The sequence below is a fragment of the Mya arenaria genome, chromosome 9 (genome assembly GCF_026914265.1).
Source record: "Mya arenaria isolate MELC-2E11 chromosome 9, ASM2691426v1".
Taxonomy (NCBI): domain Eukaryota; kingdom Metazoa; phylum Mollusca; class Bivalvia; order Myida; family Myidae; genus Mya; species Mya arenaria.
In genome coordinates this window covers 28,610,505-28,625,737 of record NC_069130.1, presented here as the reverse complement: position 1 = coordinate 28,625,737, position 15,233 = coordinate 28,610,505, and the positions used below count along the sequence as shown (strand labels likewise).

The 15,233-nt window shown below is 34.5% G+C and overlaps 1 protein-coding gene across 1 annotated transcript; it reads left to right on the top strand.

The window, feature by feature from the left end:
* Window positions 1–479: 479 nt before the first annotated feature.
* LOC128202996 (uncharacterized) lies at window positions 480–13,965 on the top strand. The gene is made up of 14 exons (XM_052904216.1): window positions 480–927; window positions 2,234–2,366; window positions 3,951–4,176; window positions 4,920–5,135; window positions 5,254–5,328; window positions 5,704–5,783; window positions 6,095–6,182; window positions 6,456–6,536; window positions 6,810–6,944; window positions 7,246–7,327; window positions 7,581–7,654; window positions 7,965–8,072; window positions 8,343–8,446; window positions 10,090–13,965. Exons 1-14 carry the CDS (start codon window positions 819–821, stop codon window positions 12,533–12,535), a joined length of 3,957 nt encoding a protein of 1,318 aa, XP_052760176.1. The 5' UTR covers window positions 480–818; the 3' UTR covers window positions 12,536–13,965.
* Window positions 13,966–15,233: the final 1,268 nt, after the last annotated feature.

Sequence of the window (15,233 nt, the reverse complement as noted above, 5' to 3'; positions counted from 1 at the left end):
ATAACACATTTTTTTACTGAAAACTGTACGGAGTATCAAAAATGGATCCATCCATTTTGGTGGAAATGTTTTACCACCCGTCGCTTTATTTACTATCCCATGTGACAGTGCTATACACCGGTGCAGGTTAAAAAACCAGAGTAGCTCTAACCAGGGTAACATTCTACTCTTACTCCTACTCCTACTCCTACTACTACTACTACTAATAATAAAATAATTATAATAATAAAAATATTAATAATTATAATAATAATTATAATAATAATCATCATGACCTCATTAAAATATGGCTTTTAATGAGATCATGATGAAAATGTGAAGAAATGTATACACATTTTGTTAAAAAGTATGCCAGCGTTAAACAACTTGAAAAGTCATTGTTGTACAGAGGCCGTTTGGTTCGCGTTGGTAATGCTAAAAATAGCACTATAATAAAGAAATCACATGATCGGTCATATGATTTAGATAAGGTCAAGGTAATCAGAAACGGATGCGGTGCATTCTCTCGAATGTTCCAGAGGAAAACCCCAAATTTTTCTCAACATTGCAAAAATACTGTTTTCAAAGCGCTCTGCTTGTTCTTGTCATAACGTTTCGATTGCCGATTGATCTTTATAAATATTTAATTCTTCGTTACGCATTAAAAGTTTTGTGACGCGCTCCTTTTTTGAAGCCTGTCAACTTCAGTACTAAAAGTCTTGTATTTTCGCGATCGAATCTAGATTTTTGAATTTCTCCGCGTGCTTTATGTTGATTTTAAAATCAAATTATATCCGTACACTTTGCAAAATTGCTGTTTAGTTTATTTTAAGCTTATCATGGAAGGTGTTTTGGTGGCTGGTGACTCCAATGTCTACAGACTCCGAGATTCGAGCAACACTCGGTCTGGCAGTGGCAACGTGAATATTTCATTCCTGGCCGTCTCAGGTAAGTTTCATTATACAATTTTTGAATTGGATAAAAACCTAAATTTTTACGACATAAATGTGTTTTGATTCATGAGTACTATATCTTTCAGATCTTATACTGATTATGTCAATCATAGTAACTGTAAAAAGGTTTTTGAGTACAAAACTGCAGCCGTTCCAGATGTATGTATGTTTGTATCCTTGTGGTCAAGGATAACCCGTGAAAGTGCAAGCACTTATTTCCAATTGGGTCCTTTGTTTTTGCTGAAGGGACAGCACGCGGAAGAGACAGTGGCGGGATACAAGGAAATCTGTGTGCGATACCCTAGCTTTTTGGAAAGGACCCTTTGGTTCTTTTACGTGCTCGGTGTAAAGCACCGATACACTGGCTACAACTTTCCTGGGTTTAACCAGTACTGAGTACACCACTTATAATGTCTTTAATTGCCGAGTGCCAGGCAAGGGAACTACTTATACCAACTTTTAACGTCTGGTATGACGCGGCCAGGAATCAAACCCACAACCTCCCGCTCCATAGGCGGACATCTAGGCCACAGAGTGTTACACACAATAGTACTATCTAAGTCGTTAACATTGGTGAACTTGTTGCCTGACTGTACCAGGTCGTTCAAGTGGGTTTCCCCCGGGTACTCATGGTTTCCCTAACAACACAAGACCACACTTAAAGGTAATGTTGTGCCAAGGAGAGATATAATGCACCAGTCAATTGTAACCATGCCCCCCCCCCCCCCCAGTCCATCGAATAGCAGGAACTTTGACCTGTCCAGTCAATTCCAAGTAAATTTGCCACCATGTGGGAACAAACTGCTGGTAAAATTTCTGCCAAATGGAAGGCCCATTCCCCAGTTTTCAGCGCGAAAAAACAAAACCACAGAATTCACTTGGCACTGAGGGGCTTAAAGGCTAAATAAAGGAAGAGACAATTCCAGCCATCATAGCAAGCCAATAGACTGTGACACCTGTATGAAATGGTGGTGCAATCAAATAGAACTGCATTTGTTAAAGGAACCATATCTTTAAGAATAGATTAAATATGTAAGCGTGAGATCAGTGACGTTCACAAGTTGCCACACTTGAGGCATGAAGCAATTTTTTTTTTAACTTAATTATATAACGGCAAGTTACAATGGTTTCGGGCAATTAAATTCTAAAAGCAAATTGCCCAATGTAAGTGCTATGCATAAAAAAGCTGCCAATGCTTTTTAATATCACTAGAAATGCTCACAGTACTTTATGAATGATGTCAAGAACAAATTGCTATCTATGCTAAAATTAATATCTATGTATTTTTCACTTGTTTGAAGGTGCTCGTTACGTAAAAGACAGGAAGAACTTCCGCTGCCGAGTTCGGGAAGAGGTGGAACATCAGCATTTCAGGAGTATATACCTTCACCTTGGTTCCAATGATGTATTTTGTACAATCGAGGATTTCTACAGGTGCATAGTTTAGATGATTTAAAAGGATTTTATAAAATATTCATTATTGAATATGTGAATTGCTGTAATAAGTTTTGAAACTCCTATTTTTAAATTTAGTACTTTCTAATTTGACACATGTAAACGCGTTTCTGCAACACCATATATTATCTTTAAACATATGTTACTATATATAGTAACAGTTTGCGTTGTCCAATTGGTAATACCTGCGCACTAGGGCCATACTCATCAAACATGATTATAGCCCCGGAAATGTTATCAATGACATGATCGATAATAGTCATGCAATTATTCACTACTTGATGGAGTTGACATGGTTGAATGCATGCATGGTACGGTAGTTGAGTCAATTGGCTCCTTCTGCCTTTCAAATAGGAACGATTCACTGAGGCACTAGCCTTGCAGGTAATCCAGCAGACATCGGGAAAACTGTCTGTCCGACGTTCCTGACTGGTAAATTTTGACTCGGTCCGACTAAATTTGTGATGGGGTCAGTCCGTCTGACCGACAGTATTCACGGCGAGGTGTAAATAAAAAAAATAATGAAGATTTAATCTTTATCAATTATCAAACACGGATTTAAAGTAAGAATAATTTATTTTGTTTAACAGAAAATCATTTTTTTTAATGAAATTATCAAATAACCATTTGTTTTCGAATCCGATGTCGTTTTCCGATAGTGTAAAAGTCGGAATGCATACCGCATTAAATCAAACACCATGCAGCATTTGCCTCCCTTTGCAATACATTACAAAATAATGTTTACTACTGTGTATATATCGCGCGATGTTTTGAAACGCTAAAATGATAAACTTTTGTCATAAACATTGGAATGCTTTAAATGATAGTTCCAAATGTTTCAAACAATAATCTTATCCATAATCCTTTGGAACATGCTATTTGATAACGAAAACCGTACTGGTATGGTCCAAAGAATACAAATTGCCAAAAAATCGCCCAGTCGGAATTTTCATTACGATTAAGTGCGAGTGTCTGTCAAAATATGGCAACCTGAAATATTAGTTATTTGTGATAAAGATTTACTGGTTAATATCTTAATACATTTTTATTTCTTGTAATTGTAAAATTAGCAACAAAGGCTTTGATAAAGCAAGTTATCAAACAAAAATTGTAGGACCAGCAAATTTTCTATCGGACCGACAAAATATCAGAGGCTGTGGGTTCGAATGACCGAGACTTTTTCTGAACTTTCGTGATGTCTGATCCAGGAAAAAAAATCTATTTTAACAAATGCATGATAAGTAACACATTCCCCAGAAGACTTCTGACCATCTTTCTTTGAAAAAGATCATTTTGTCTTCAACTCTCTATTTATTGTGTGCTGACATTGAATTTTGTTTACATCATTGTCATCAACATCACTACTTTCAAGTGATAATGAACAGAAAGAGCAATTATACATATTTTTCAAACTCAACACAGCCAGTACTTTCTTTTTTTATTTTGAAGCTAAGAATAGAACAGATAAAAGCATTTGTATTAAACCTAAGTTTTGACACTTCATCAAGAATCGTAATAAAATACTGATTTTTTTCCAATGAAACAGACCATTTTTGGATTCAGGAATGCTTCAGAGGTTGTAGATGTTCTCAGAGAGACAGCTCCTGGAGCAGAGATTGTTCTGTGCTCAATCTTGCCGAGGGCGCCAGACTTTAGCGGACGCGGTTTCTTGTCCTTGAAGATGTTGAGAGCATGCCAACATTGGGTGATGCGCGCCAACCAAGCACTGCAAGATGTTGCATTACATATACCCTATGTGAGGTTTTTTCAGTATGACTGCTCAACAGAGGTAAGATACTCCAATCCCCAACGCCAATAACAAAAAAATAATTTATTACTTTAAATAATTTAAAATTTATAGCTATCTGATTGGACCTTTTATTATGTGTTTATGTAGATCTTGCCGTGGAATGTCAAATCAGATGCCAGTCAGTTATCCTTTTTCCGAGTTTCTTAAATCCAGAACAGGTTAACTCTGACCTAGTTTGGTTTAAACTTTATTAATTTTACAACCACTGTGAAAAAAGTTAATTGTAAAGTTACTCTCATTGGCACAATTTTGCGCAAAAGTGAGTTTTTGTATTGTGGGGTTACAAGAGAAAAGCCACTTGTCTGGCATGGTAACCAAAAATCCCAAACTCACTTGTGCCCAGGCCAGGAATTCAACCCAGGTAGCCTTGCTAAGGAGTGAGTGTGCTAACCACTGCACTTACCAGACAATCACCCAGTTTAGAAATGTGTGATGTGTAAATGCATTTGAAATTATAGCTAGTACATGTATTCTAATCCATTCAGATATTATTTTGCTTTAATTTATTATATATATATATCTATGTATTTCATTAATTAAATAATTCTTTTATAAAGTAGCATGAGACAGGTTTCAATATTAATCGTGGCCTACTAATATGTTAATCATATGAAGTATACCGCCTTAAAGGCATGTTGAGTAAACATTTACAACTGGGATAAAAGCTCTTTTCTGCCGATGCATCTCCTTTTTTACATGTTTATACATTGTTAATAATCTAGGTTCTGGCCAAGGATGGACTGCATCTTAACAGATATGGAGCAAGACGGTGCCTGCAAGATCTTCATGCTGACTCCCATTGGTTGTATGATGAAGTAGATGAAGAAGAGTGGCCAGAACTACAAGAGATAGAGCCGTCAGCAGCTGAGGAGGAGGATGCAACCGTACCACCAGTAAAAACTATGGAACAGCGGTCGTATGCCACTGTAGTGCAGCAGGTTAATAAAACTGATATTTTATATTTGTTGTACGCATTTGACATATTACCTCTGTGATGTAGATTTAAGTTGGTTTCATGTTGTGGCTCAGGTACAATACAATATGATTATGATTCAGATGATGGCACAGATTCATGAAGAAGATCTGAAGAACGTGCCTATTCGCATTAAACTTCCGGAAAAGAAGGAAAAGGTTCAATTTCTTGCGCTATGATTTTCACAATGTATCGGTATTTAATATATTATTTTTCGATGAACATCAGACACATTTAAATGCATAAGCAGCTTTAAAAAAAAAAAACATTCATCGCTGATCAGATGATTTAATATATGCTCAGGGGTATTTGAAACTATACTAAGTTATTGATAATAAGAATCTTATGAGTACAATCATTGACTTCCATCTCATTGAAGCTAGACAGTTTTGGTTTTCAATGTTGCAGAACCATGAATTGGTATATGCCACAGTTTAAAGCTTTTAACAAAACTGCGTAAGAAATGTGTACTGTATGAACAAGTGTAATTGTAATTTCAATATTATATGGTATTTTTAATAATTCTTTTCCAGGTTCAAAACAGACGGGAAACCCCAGAGAGAAAAGGCCGAAAGAAGATGAAGGTGCAGGAAAGGAAGCGTGGGAAGACAAGGTTGTCATAATTTTTATTCTTTATTTCATGGCTACATGATATTGTCACACTTGTACACACAGACATATAATACATACTAAACCACTGGTTTCTTTTGCTTATTTCTGATTAACGTAATGTACAAAAAATGTGTAAAGTTAAATGGGTTCTTTTTATATATTCTTCTTTAGATTAAATTAGAAAATGATAACCTATGCTACAAATAGAAGATTGTCTTGTCTGTTGTTAATTCTGGGTTAAAATTTATTTTCATTCATGAAAAAACAAACAGTAAATAACAGATTATATTATTATGCATTTTTATATTGCAGTATTATTGACACCAGTGACCATGTTCATCTGCTTCTGTGGGATGTTGCAGTTTGCCTTCCAGCTAGGAACATACATGGCTTACCATTGGTATATAATATGACGACCTTGGTACATTAACATTGCAAACAAAAATGCATGAGTGTTGTTTAATTCAAGACAATTGTTATGTATGATGAAAGGAGTACACTGTAGATGTTATAATTACTTCATTGTATCATTCATATTTTGTTAGTTAAGATATTACAATACTTTAATTGAAGGCTTTGGTCAAGCATGAATGAAGAAAATGTCTATAGAGATATTTTCACATGTATATAAAAAGATGGTTTAAGTAGTATTTCAATTAAATTTACATTTCAGAAACTGAAAGCTGTGACAGCAGGAAAGAAAGTCGGGAGAAAAAACCCACCATTGCCTAAGCCAAAAAGATGTGCGAACAAGGTATTAAAAATTCAAATCAATTATTTAACTGTATTAAAAATAAATTTAACTTTATTATTTCAAATGATTTATGACAAATAATTTATTTGTCATAAATCATTTCACGGTGAAATTGCTTACATGTGATTGTCAATATTCTCATAATATCTCATTTAAGGTGTGTTACTACACAATAGGGTAATCATGGTAACGCATAGTTGTTTCAACTTTTATAACTGTTTTGAATAGTTATGCCCAATGGTTACTTTTTTACTTTAACTTCAACATTTTTAGCATCAACATTGGTTGAACTGTCCTGACTGCAAGGTTAGATGTTCTAGGGACGATTTTCTCCTAGATCATATACACAAACGTCATGTTCATGGAAGGACCATTTCAAAGTATATTCAGATGGATGTTAAATCAAAGGTAAATGAGATTAGGAAATGAAACATCTTTTTGATCAAAAGTCACAAATAGTCTGATCTCGTTGATTATTGAGAGAGTGACTGGTATTTTTTTATAGAGACATGTTTAAAATAAATGATATAAAAGAAATAATAAAGGAGTTTTGAGGTAGCAGAATTTGGTGATGTAGTAAAAAATAATATAATTCTATAGAATTGTAAAAGATATGTAAAACATATTAAGATCAAATATCTGTAGACAGTTCTTACTCTTGAAGAATATTATTTATTACTTGTTTAAATTATACTCTTTGTTGACTCAGGATTCTCCAAGGAAACAGGCACCAGAGGCAATCTTTGAGGATAAGGAAGACCGTCAAGTAAATCTCAATCCCCCCAAGAAAGGTAAGAAAAAAATAACAGAAGGGTACGTATTTACAAAGAAATCAGTGCATTTAAATGTTCGACATGATTGTTGTGACTAAGTTTGCTTTGTATGACATTGGAAGTATTCAGAAGATAACTCTATATTTTATTATTTTTTAGTTTACAGTATTAAGCATTTGTAGGCAATGTATTCATTTCTGATTTATGGTATTACAAGCTTATTTTTAAAATGTTTAAACTGTTAATGTTAAAAGCATGAAAATCTTTGCAGACTTTCAACAGAACGTGGATACTACAAGAAGGAGGTTATTGTTGGCCAATGATGTTGAGCAGAACCCTGGACCGGTAAATAGTATTCACTTTCATTATACTTATTAAAGGGCAACAGTAATAATTATCATTATAATCATAAACTTAGTCAACATTCAATTCAAACAAAGTCTTGAGAACATTTGTCTTAAAAATGTAATCATAAAAACGATTAATTTATTTAATATGTTAAGAAGTGGTTTAAGGTTTTTAGAATAATATATTCACTAAAAATATGTGTGAAATATGATGATTTACTATGTTTATTGAAGATCATTTTGTTATTGTTACAATTTTACATGTTTTATCAAGTTACATTCTATTTACTTGCATTCCTATTTATTAGACTACTAGAGTAGCAGAAACCTTCATCAGCATTGAGGATTGGTTGTCAACACTACCAGAGGGTCAGCTCCATGACACAACAGATTTACTCTCATGCCCCATTAATTTGGTAAAACACTTGAACTGAGATATGGATTACCAAATTATGCATTATATGTATATAAGAATTATTTTCTTACCCCTTTTAATTTTTTCATGATACATATAAATAACATGTGTCAATTGATTGTTTTTTTCTATAACATTCTTTATTTTCTGAAGAAGAAAAACCTTTGTCAATGACTCTTAATCATGCATTGTGTGGAAAATGCAATATTTGAACAATAATTTAGAAGAATGAAAGAAATCTTGCATGGGTATAGAATTTTATCAATTTCAGAGAGTGGAGTTGAATATCCCTTTCTTCAATGGTGAGTCCTGTGACCTTCCAGCCTCTGGACCATATACTGTAGCTGACCATTTACAAAACATGGAAAAAGTAAGGTCAGGACAACTTGATTATAAAATGCTTAATAGAAATACACTTATAAATAAGTTACTTTATGTTGAAGACAGGTCCATGTGCAAGAATAAAGGGGGTAATGATCAAGGACCTTCTACCTCCTCTGCCCACTCTGATTCTGTTTTGGAAAATGATAAACAACTGAGATACGACTTTATTGAAACAGAAAGACCAGAATTAATATCAGACTTTTATAGTGGTACTTTATTAAGGTCAAGTTTGAAAAGAAAGCTTGATTCAGAACCAAGTCGATATAAGTGTGAATGGTTCAAAACTTTAATTGATAATCTTGATAGATGCTCCCCTGCAATTATCTTTATAAAGAAAATGTTAGAGATAATGGTTCAAAATGAAATGCTTACGTCAAAGAGGCAGAGTATTTTAAAGCCTGAAACAGTAGCAGCCAATTTAGCATCATATGACAAATGCACTCAGGGAACATTTGCTTGTACTGTTTTCAAATGCAGTATTGATGATGTTGTTGTTCATTATGTTCGCTACATTGAATCTGGGGTTTTTGATGGCTTTTTGGAACAAAGGTTTCTTTTTGAACTCCAACAGCAGTATGGACTGACTGAGCAAAGTACAATCCTTCATAGTGTATTGACGTCTGAGGATATTAAGAAAAGGCATTTGATCAATAATAAACGTGATAACATCAGAGACCGCCCTGGTACAATATTTCAAAGGAATGTCAAAAGTATATTACCTTGTATTGCAGACTTATCAAACTTACCGTCTACCGAAGAAATGTGTCTTTTTGGACATACTGTTTGTCTTATTCCATTCAAAAATAATGTTTCATTAGTAAATGAAGATAAGACATTTCTTAGCAATTCTCTTTCTGTAAGAAATATAGAAAAATTAATAGTAGACTTTCGTCTCAATAGGTCTCTTCCAGTTTCTTTTCCAGATTCACGATGCATGATGCAACTGCCAACACAGGTGTTGAGTACTCTTGAAAAGCAATCAGTATTTCTAAATTGCATGGCAGGTGACATAAGGGCACTAAATGATTTAAAGTATTTTACAGTTAAATGTAGGTTTGATTCAAATTTGTTAAAAACAACTTGTCATGCAACCTCTGTGAGAAATAAAACTCTTTCACTTTATCTTGAAGGAAATACTGATGCATTGTTCTCATTTTATAAGGAAGTTTTTTTCCCAGAGTCTGTTGTAATGAATTCAGGAGAAACTACTACTATATCTGAACATGAACCAGCTCCAAAAAGAACCAGAAAAGGATTTAGATTAGTGACAGTGACAGCAAATGCTCTTGAACACACACTTGAAGCTACATCTGAGCATAATTCAATCTCAGAGATGGGTGTCTGGGTGAAAATTATTGTCTTAATATTAAGTCTGAACAAGGAAAATTTGTCATAGCACAAAATGAGGATGACACTCTCATTTGTTGTTTAAACAACTATAGTGAAACTGATGGTTCTTTTAAGGTGAATGATTTTGTTTACACAGTTAAATATCAGCAAGAATCAGGCTCCTACTATTACTGTTCCTGCAGCATATACAAAACTCTATTGAATGTCCCTGATTGTAATTCATTGGAAAATGACCGTGTAGTTTTAGATATCCAGGGTAATTGTGTTACATGCATACATTGTAGGTTTGTGAAAGAGATGGTTGTTCCGTATCTCCCAGATGCAGGCAAGGCAATGGGAAATGACGGGCCAAACATTTTTGTTCAACAAGGATTACAGTATGTAGGTAATTCGCTAGTTGAAATGTACAAAGGTAAGAATTTGCGTAAGTATTATGTGTTAGCTGGTGAAGACAGCTTGCCAGTTATGGTAAGGTTAACTTTTAATAAAAGTAAGGGAACCTACATAGTGACTTGTGACAGTGGCCAGTGCAAGGCAGGAAAGGGTCATAAGAAATATGTCGGCAACTTGCTCACATCAAAGGTTTGTAAACATCTGTCTGTTCTAAAATCACAATCAGAGCACTGGCTTGATCTTCTTGAGGATGGAGTTGATGCTGGTGATGGAGATAGTTCAGACTGTGACATGGTTACAATAACTCCAGTGGCAAATTTTACTGATGATGGTGATGAAGTTGAAAGGTTAGAAACGTTTGAAGTTGAAAGTAGTACTGGGCCAAGTGATAGTGGTGGTGGTGGTAGTAGTAGTAGTTTACACTATTTTGAAGAAGAAACCGGGCTTTGGAATTTTCCTGCAAAGAGCAATCATCTTCCCTGTGAGCAAGGAAGCAGTAAGTTGATGCTTAATACCTGCAATCGTGACACCTGGTCAACTGATTGTGAGAGAGATGCAAACGGATGTGTGTATGGGGTAGAGCTATCTCCATCTGTTCCTGAAGGTAATTGTGATTGCGGTGCTGGGTGGCTAGATGAGAACAATCAGGGTAAGACTTTGAAGGAGCGTCCAATACCTTTGACTGTTTATACAGGTACAGCTCCGGTCAAATGTATGGTTTATAGTAGGTTATGTTGTAGTTTGGTAAATCCATGTAAGTTAACATGGCAAGAGGGTAAGGATGAATGCCTTCATGTGCTTTCTTCAGAAACAGCAGCTGGTGATGAAATTGGATGGGAGTATGTTTCAATGGTTATGAGTAATACCGGATGCACATTTTCGGGATTTTGCCAGGTAAAGGATGCCTTCTACAAATTGCGTCACCCAAATGCAAAGTTTATGGACGCTAGTGTTTTTATTAGGTGGTGGTTTAGTTGGGCAAGCAGTATGAAGATTGACTTTCGTCAGCCTTGTGAGGTATGTGGTTTTGAGCCAAAAAGACTGTGTTGTGATGGCACTAGGGTTGGTGTTGGATTCAGACATGCCACATTTGAAGAAATTAGTATTCCAGATTCTTCAATTCCAGTTCAACGCACATTACATAGACGCATGGACAGATGTTTCCTACAAAATGTAAGAGATATTAATAAAGCTGATTTGATTTCTATTCGAACAAATTTAGATTACCTTTCTAGGAAACAATTAGGAGAAATAATTGGCAATGATGATGATTCTGAAAAAGTTGCTGCAGTGTTGCTAGTCCTGCCAGATGCGGTAAAACCATCCTTTGAACGTTTCAATTCAAATATGTCTGATTTAGAAAAGACAGCTTATGCCTTTGTTCTTAAGATGTTGGCAACAACAGCTTCAGTCACAAGTCTTTTGCCAGCAAGATATTGTCAGGACTTTGATCAGGTAATTAATGATTGTAATTATAGTGAATCTGCACTAAACATTAGGTTTAATTCTGGCATGACTGAAATGAGAAAGTATGCACCTGAACTCCATGATTTGATTGGTGAGTCTATGTTAAGCAATGGTAATCTTATTCCAGATGATATTAAACTTTTCCTTCAATATCTTAGCAATAGGTCAGTAGATGTTAGTTGCAATGATTCAGAAGAAGCCATTCCACAACCAGGTACATATAATCCAGAGAAATATGGCCGTGCATACTACTTCAATCAGTCTGGTTTGAAGGTAAGGGACATAAGGAAATTTACAATTGATGAAGAAAATGTCAACAAAAAGAATGCTGACCATGATGATGCTGCTCATGACTTTGAGCGATGCAACAAGTTTTTCACCAAGGTAAATGTCTCAGCTCCAGGAACAAGTACTTTGTTTTTATGGTTTTGTGCAGACCATGGTCACTGCTATGGCTTCCATATGACAAGGGCAGAAGGAAGAAAAGACCCAGCAGCTTCACTGTATTCACACCTGGTAAAACCTCCTTCTGATGTATTTTATGACTTTGCATGTAATCTTCAGGAGTATTGTTTAAATCGGGAGAGTGGTTACTTCAGAAATGTAAGATTTTTTCATGACATTTTTCATGGCTATGCCCACAAGTGTTCTGTTGCTTTCCGTTCATCAAGGCTTCAGGGCTTTGAAAGCATTAATTCTGAAATTTGTGAGCAATTCAATAGCTTTATTCAGTGTATAAAAAAGTCAGCCCGCCAGATGAATCAATCTCATTTTTGCTTCTATTTACAGTATTTTTTACATGAGTGGAATAAGAGGAAGCGACAGGTTTACCTGAAAAAGTTGCAAGTTGCCTTAGCGGGTCTTAAGTAATGTGAATATTTGATATATATTTTTGAACATCTGCTTTGTGTTTTCCTCAATCCTCTTCAGAGAGCAGCACATTATTACCATGACAGCAGGGAGGATCAACCAAACCAGTGTCGACTTACTGCTTTAGTTCATCTTTCTCTCTGGACATCATCTTATAAAGAATATTAGTGATAATAATTATCAAAGAACAAGAAACAAATGTTAAAAAGTGTTTAAAAAAATATTAGCATTGACTTTACATCTTGTCTCTAAATTCAAAGTGTTGTCACTACAACTTAATAGACAGATCATTGAAAGCTGAGATTGCTCTATATTTCATTTCCGAATACATCTATTTGTCTATCAAAGAACCTTTTCGACATAATACCAATTGTATCTTAGATTATCATTGTTAACATTATTAGCTCATCTACTGCATATTACATATTGAATGTACATGTACTAGCAAATGTTAAGATTATAGATTGTATCTTTGGCCAACAAACTTTGTATGAAATAGAGTGTAATAATATTGTTATTGTTTGACTAAAATTTTGAAAGACCATTTTTTCTTTAACAGTACATAGACAATGTGCTGATTGTTCAGAACTTCGTTAAATTTAAATCATTTCAGCTCTGCACGTTTATAGGATACACTTTTTATTAATTTTGATCTTAATAACTAAAAAGTTATTGTTTTCATACAGTTCCAACACAAGTCCTTTTACAGTGTTCTAAAGCTGCAAACTCACAGATTGACCGTTTTTATGTTATTTTTTGTCTTTGAATTCGCAAATTTTTGAGTAAGTCTCTTGAAACCAGTGGTATAAGATTTTGCAGTTTTTCAAATTTACATTTGAAAATGTATGTTTTATTGCTAAAAGCGTTTTATAATGCGTTTTTCAATCAATTCTGATATGTTATATTGTGAGTTAGCTGATTCATAGACATAGAAAAACAGTCAAAAATGTCATTCTGTGAGAGAGCAGCTTTAAAGGTGAGGTACAAAAAATGTTCTAAATGTCAATGATCTATTTGTTTTGATTAAGTAGAAGAGTGTTTTACTTGCTTTAACATGTAGACATAGTCATAACATAATTATAATCAGTAGTGTTTTATTCAGATACAATGTTAAAAAAGATATATGTCCTGTCAAACCACATGTGAGTGTAAAGGGACTTGTGTGTGGCACTGTATTAATTACTTTATAAAGGAGGAAAGGGTTGGCTGTAAGGGGATGGAGGAGGCCAAAAATGAAAACAAGTTCATTATCAAAATATAACAAAATATCATTGTACTTGTATGATTTGCAATTTTTTGGAAAATGTCAATTACTATGAAAGTTGTTTGTGAATTATAAATGTTGGATATATTGACAGTATTCTCGATGTCACTATATTTCTTTTTGTGAGTATATTTTTACTATTTGAAAAATAAATACCAACTTTGAACTACGTATTTTCCTATTTACATCCTTTAATAAGAAAATATACCAGAAACATATATATTGTGCATAGCGTGTGTTGTCGTCGTCAACTTTTCACAATATGAAAAATAATCACATAGTCTTGGCGAAGGTCTATGCGCCGGTTCACCAAAAATTGTAGACAAACAATATTAAATGATGAGCTCTGGAAGTGTGTTTGTATGAAAGAACGCATCCAGTCCAACCTCGTTGGCTTTAACTCCCAGGAAACGGCGAAAATACATCGAGATAAGCGGGAATGCTTACATTTAGTATTAATAAATCGGTCCTTTACATCCAGTTCGAGCCAACGAGGAGTTCGAGTCAACGGGGTTCAGCTGAATAAATTATGGTATATATTAATGGGCAACGTAAATATAAAAGGAAGATATACATTCTAATCTACTAAAACTGTTTAATAAAACGAACCGCAATAAGACATCTTTAAAGATGCACTCTTACTCTCAAATAAGATTAACCATAATTCATAATATTGTTTTAATATTCCAAAAATGATGAAGAAATGTCGAAAACAATGTGTTTATGAAGGATACCGAGTTTAATTTGAAAGCAATAAGCCTAAAGACACGGTATTTCTACCTTATAAGACTAAAGTAGACCACAGTAAATCTTTAAGTATTCACCAATCATTTAATATTTTATGCGCTTTCTGCTTTTAAATACACATTTACAATCTTGTTATAAGTAATAAATATTTTTTATTGATTTTGAATAACAGTGTCAATTTAAAAAATATGGCGAGGAAGACGGAACATATGAAAAGTGCCGTTTCGCGAATGTATTTTCATACGCTCAGATGAACGAACACTGGTACGGCAATAAAACAGACATGATTTGTACTGAAATGTTATTGCTACAAGAAAATACTAAAAGAAGCCATTTGATTAAATTATTTAGAGTTTTGACTATCGGCCGAAGTCGGGACAGGTTGTGCGGCATGTGCAAAGTCGCTAACGTTTGCGGTTGTATTCTACCCAGCTCCAGAACGGGGAAATCAAATTACATTACATATTTTTGAAATTTGGTAGGGCGGTTGGTCTCGGTGACCTTCACCTTAAATCGTCGTTAAACCGCAATGTTGTTTAGTTCCTTATATAAAGTATGCATGGGACAACTTAATTTAACGGACTCTGCGACATTAGAAAATAAGCAGTCAATGGAGTGCGAATACGCTATGAACATGTTTAAAGGTCATTTTCTTTCTGATCTTGCCCCGATCCGTGACCCTGACCA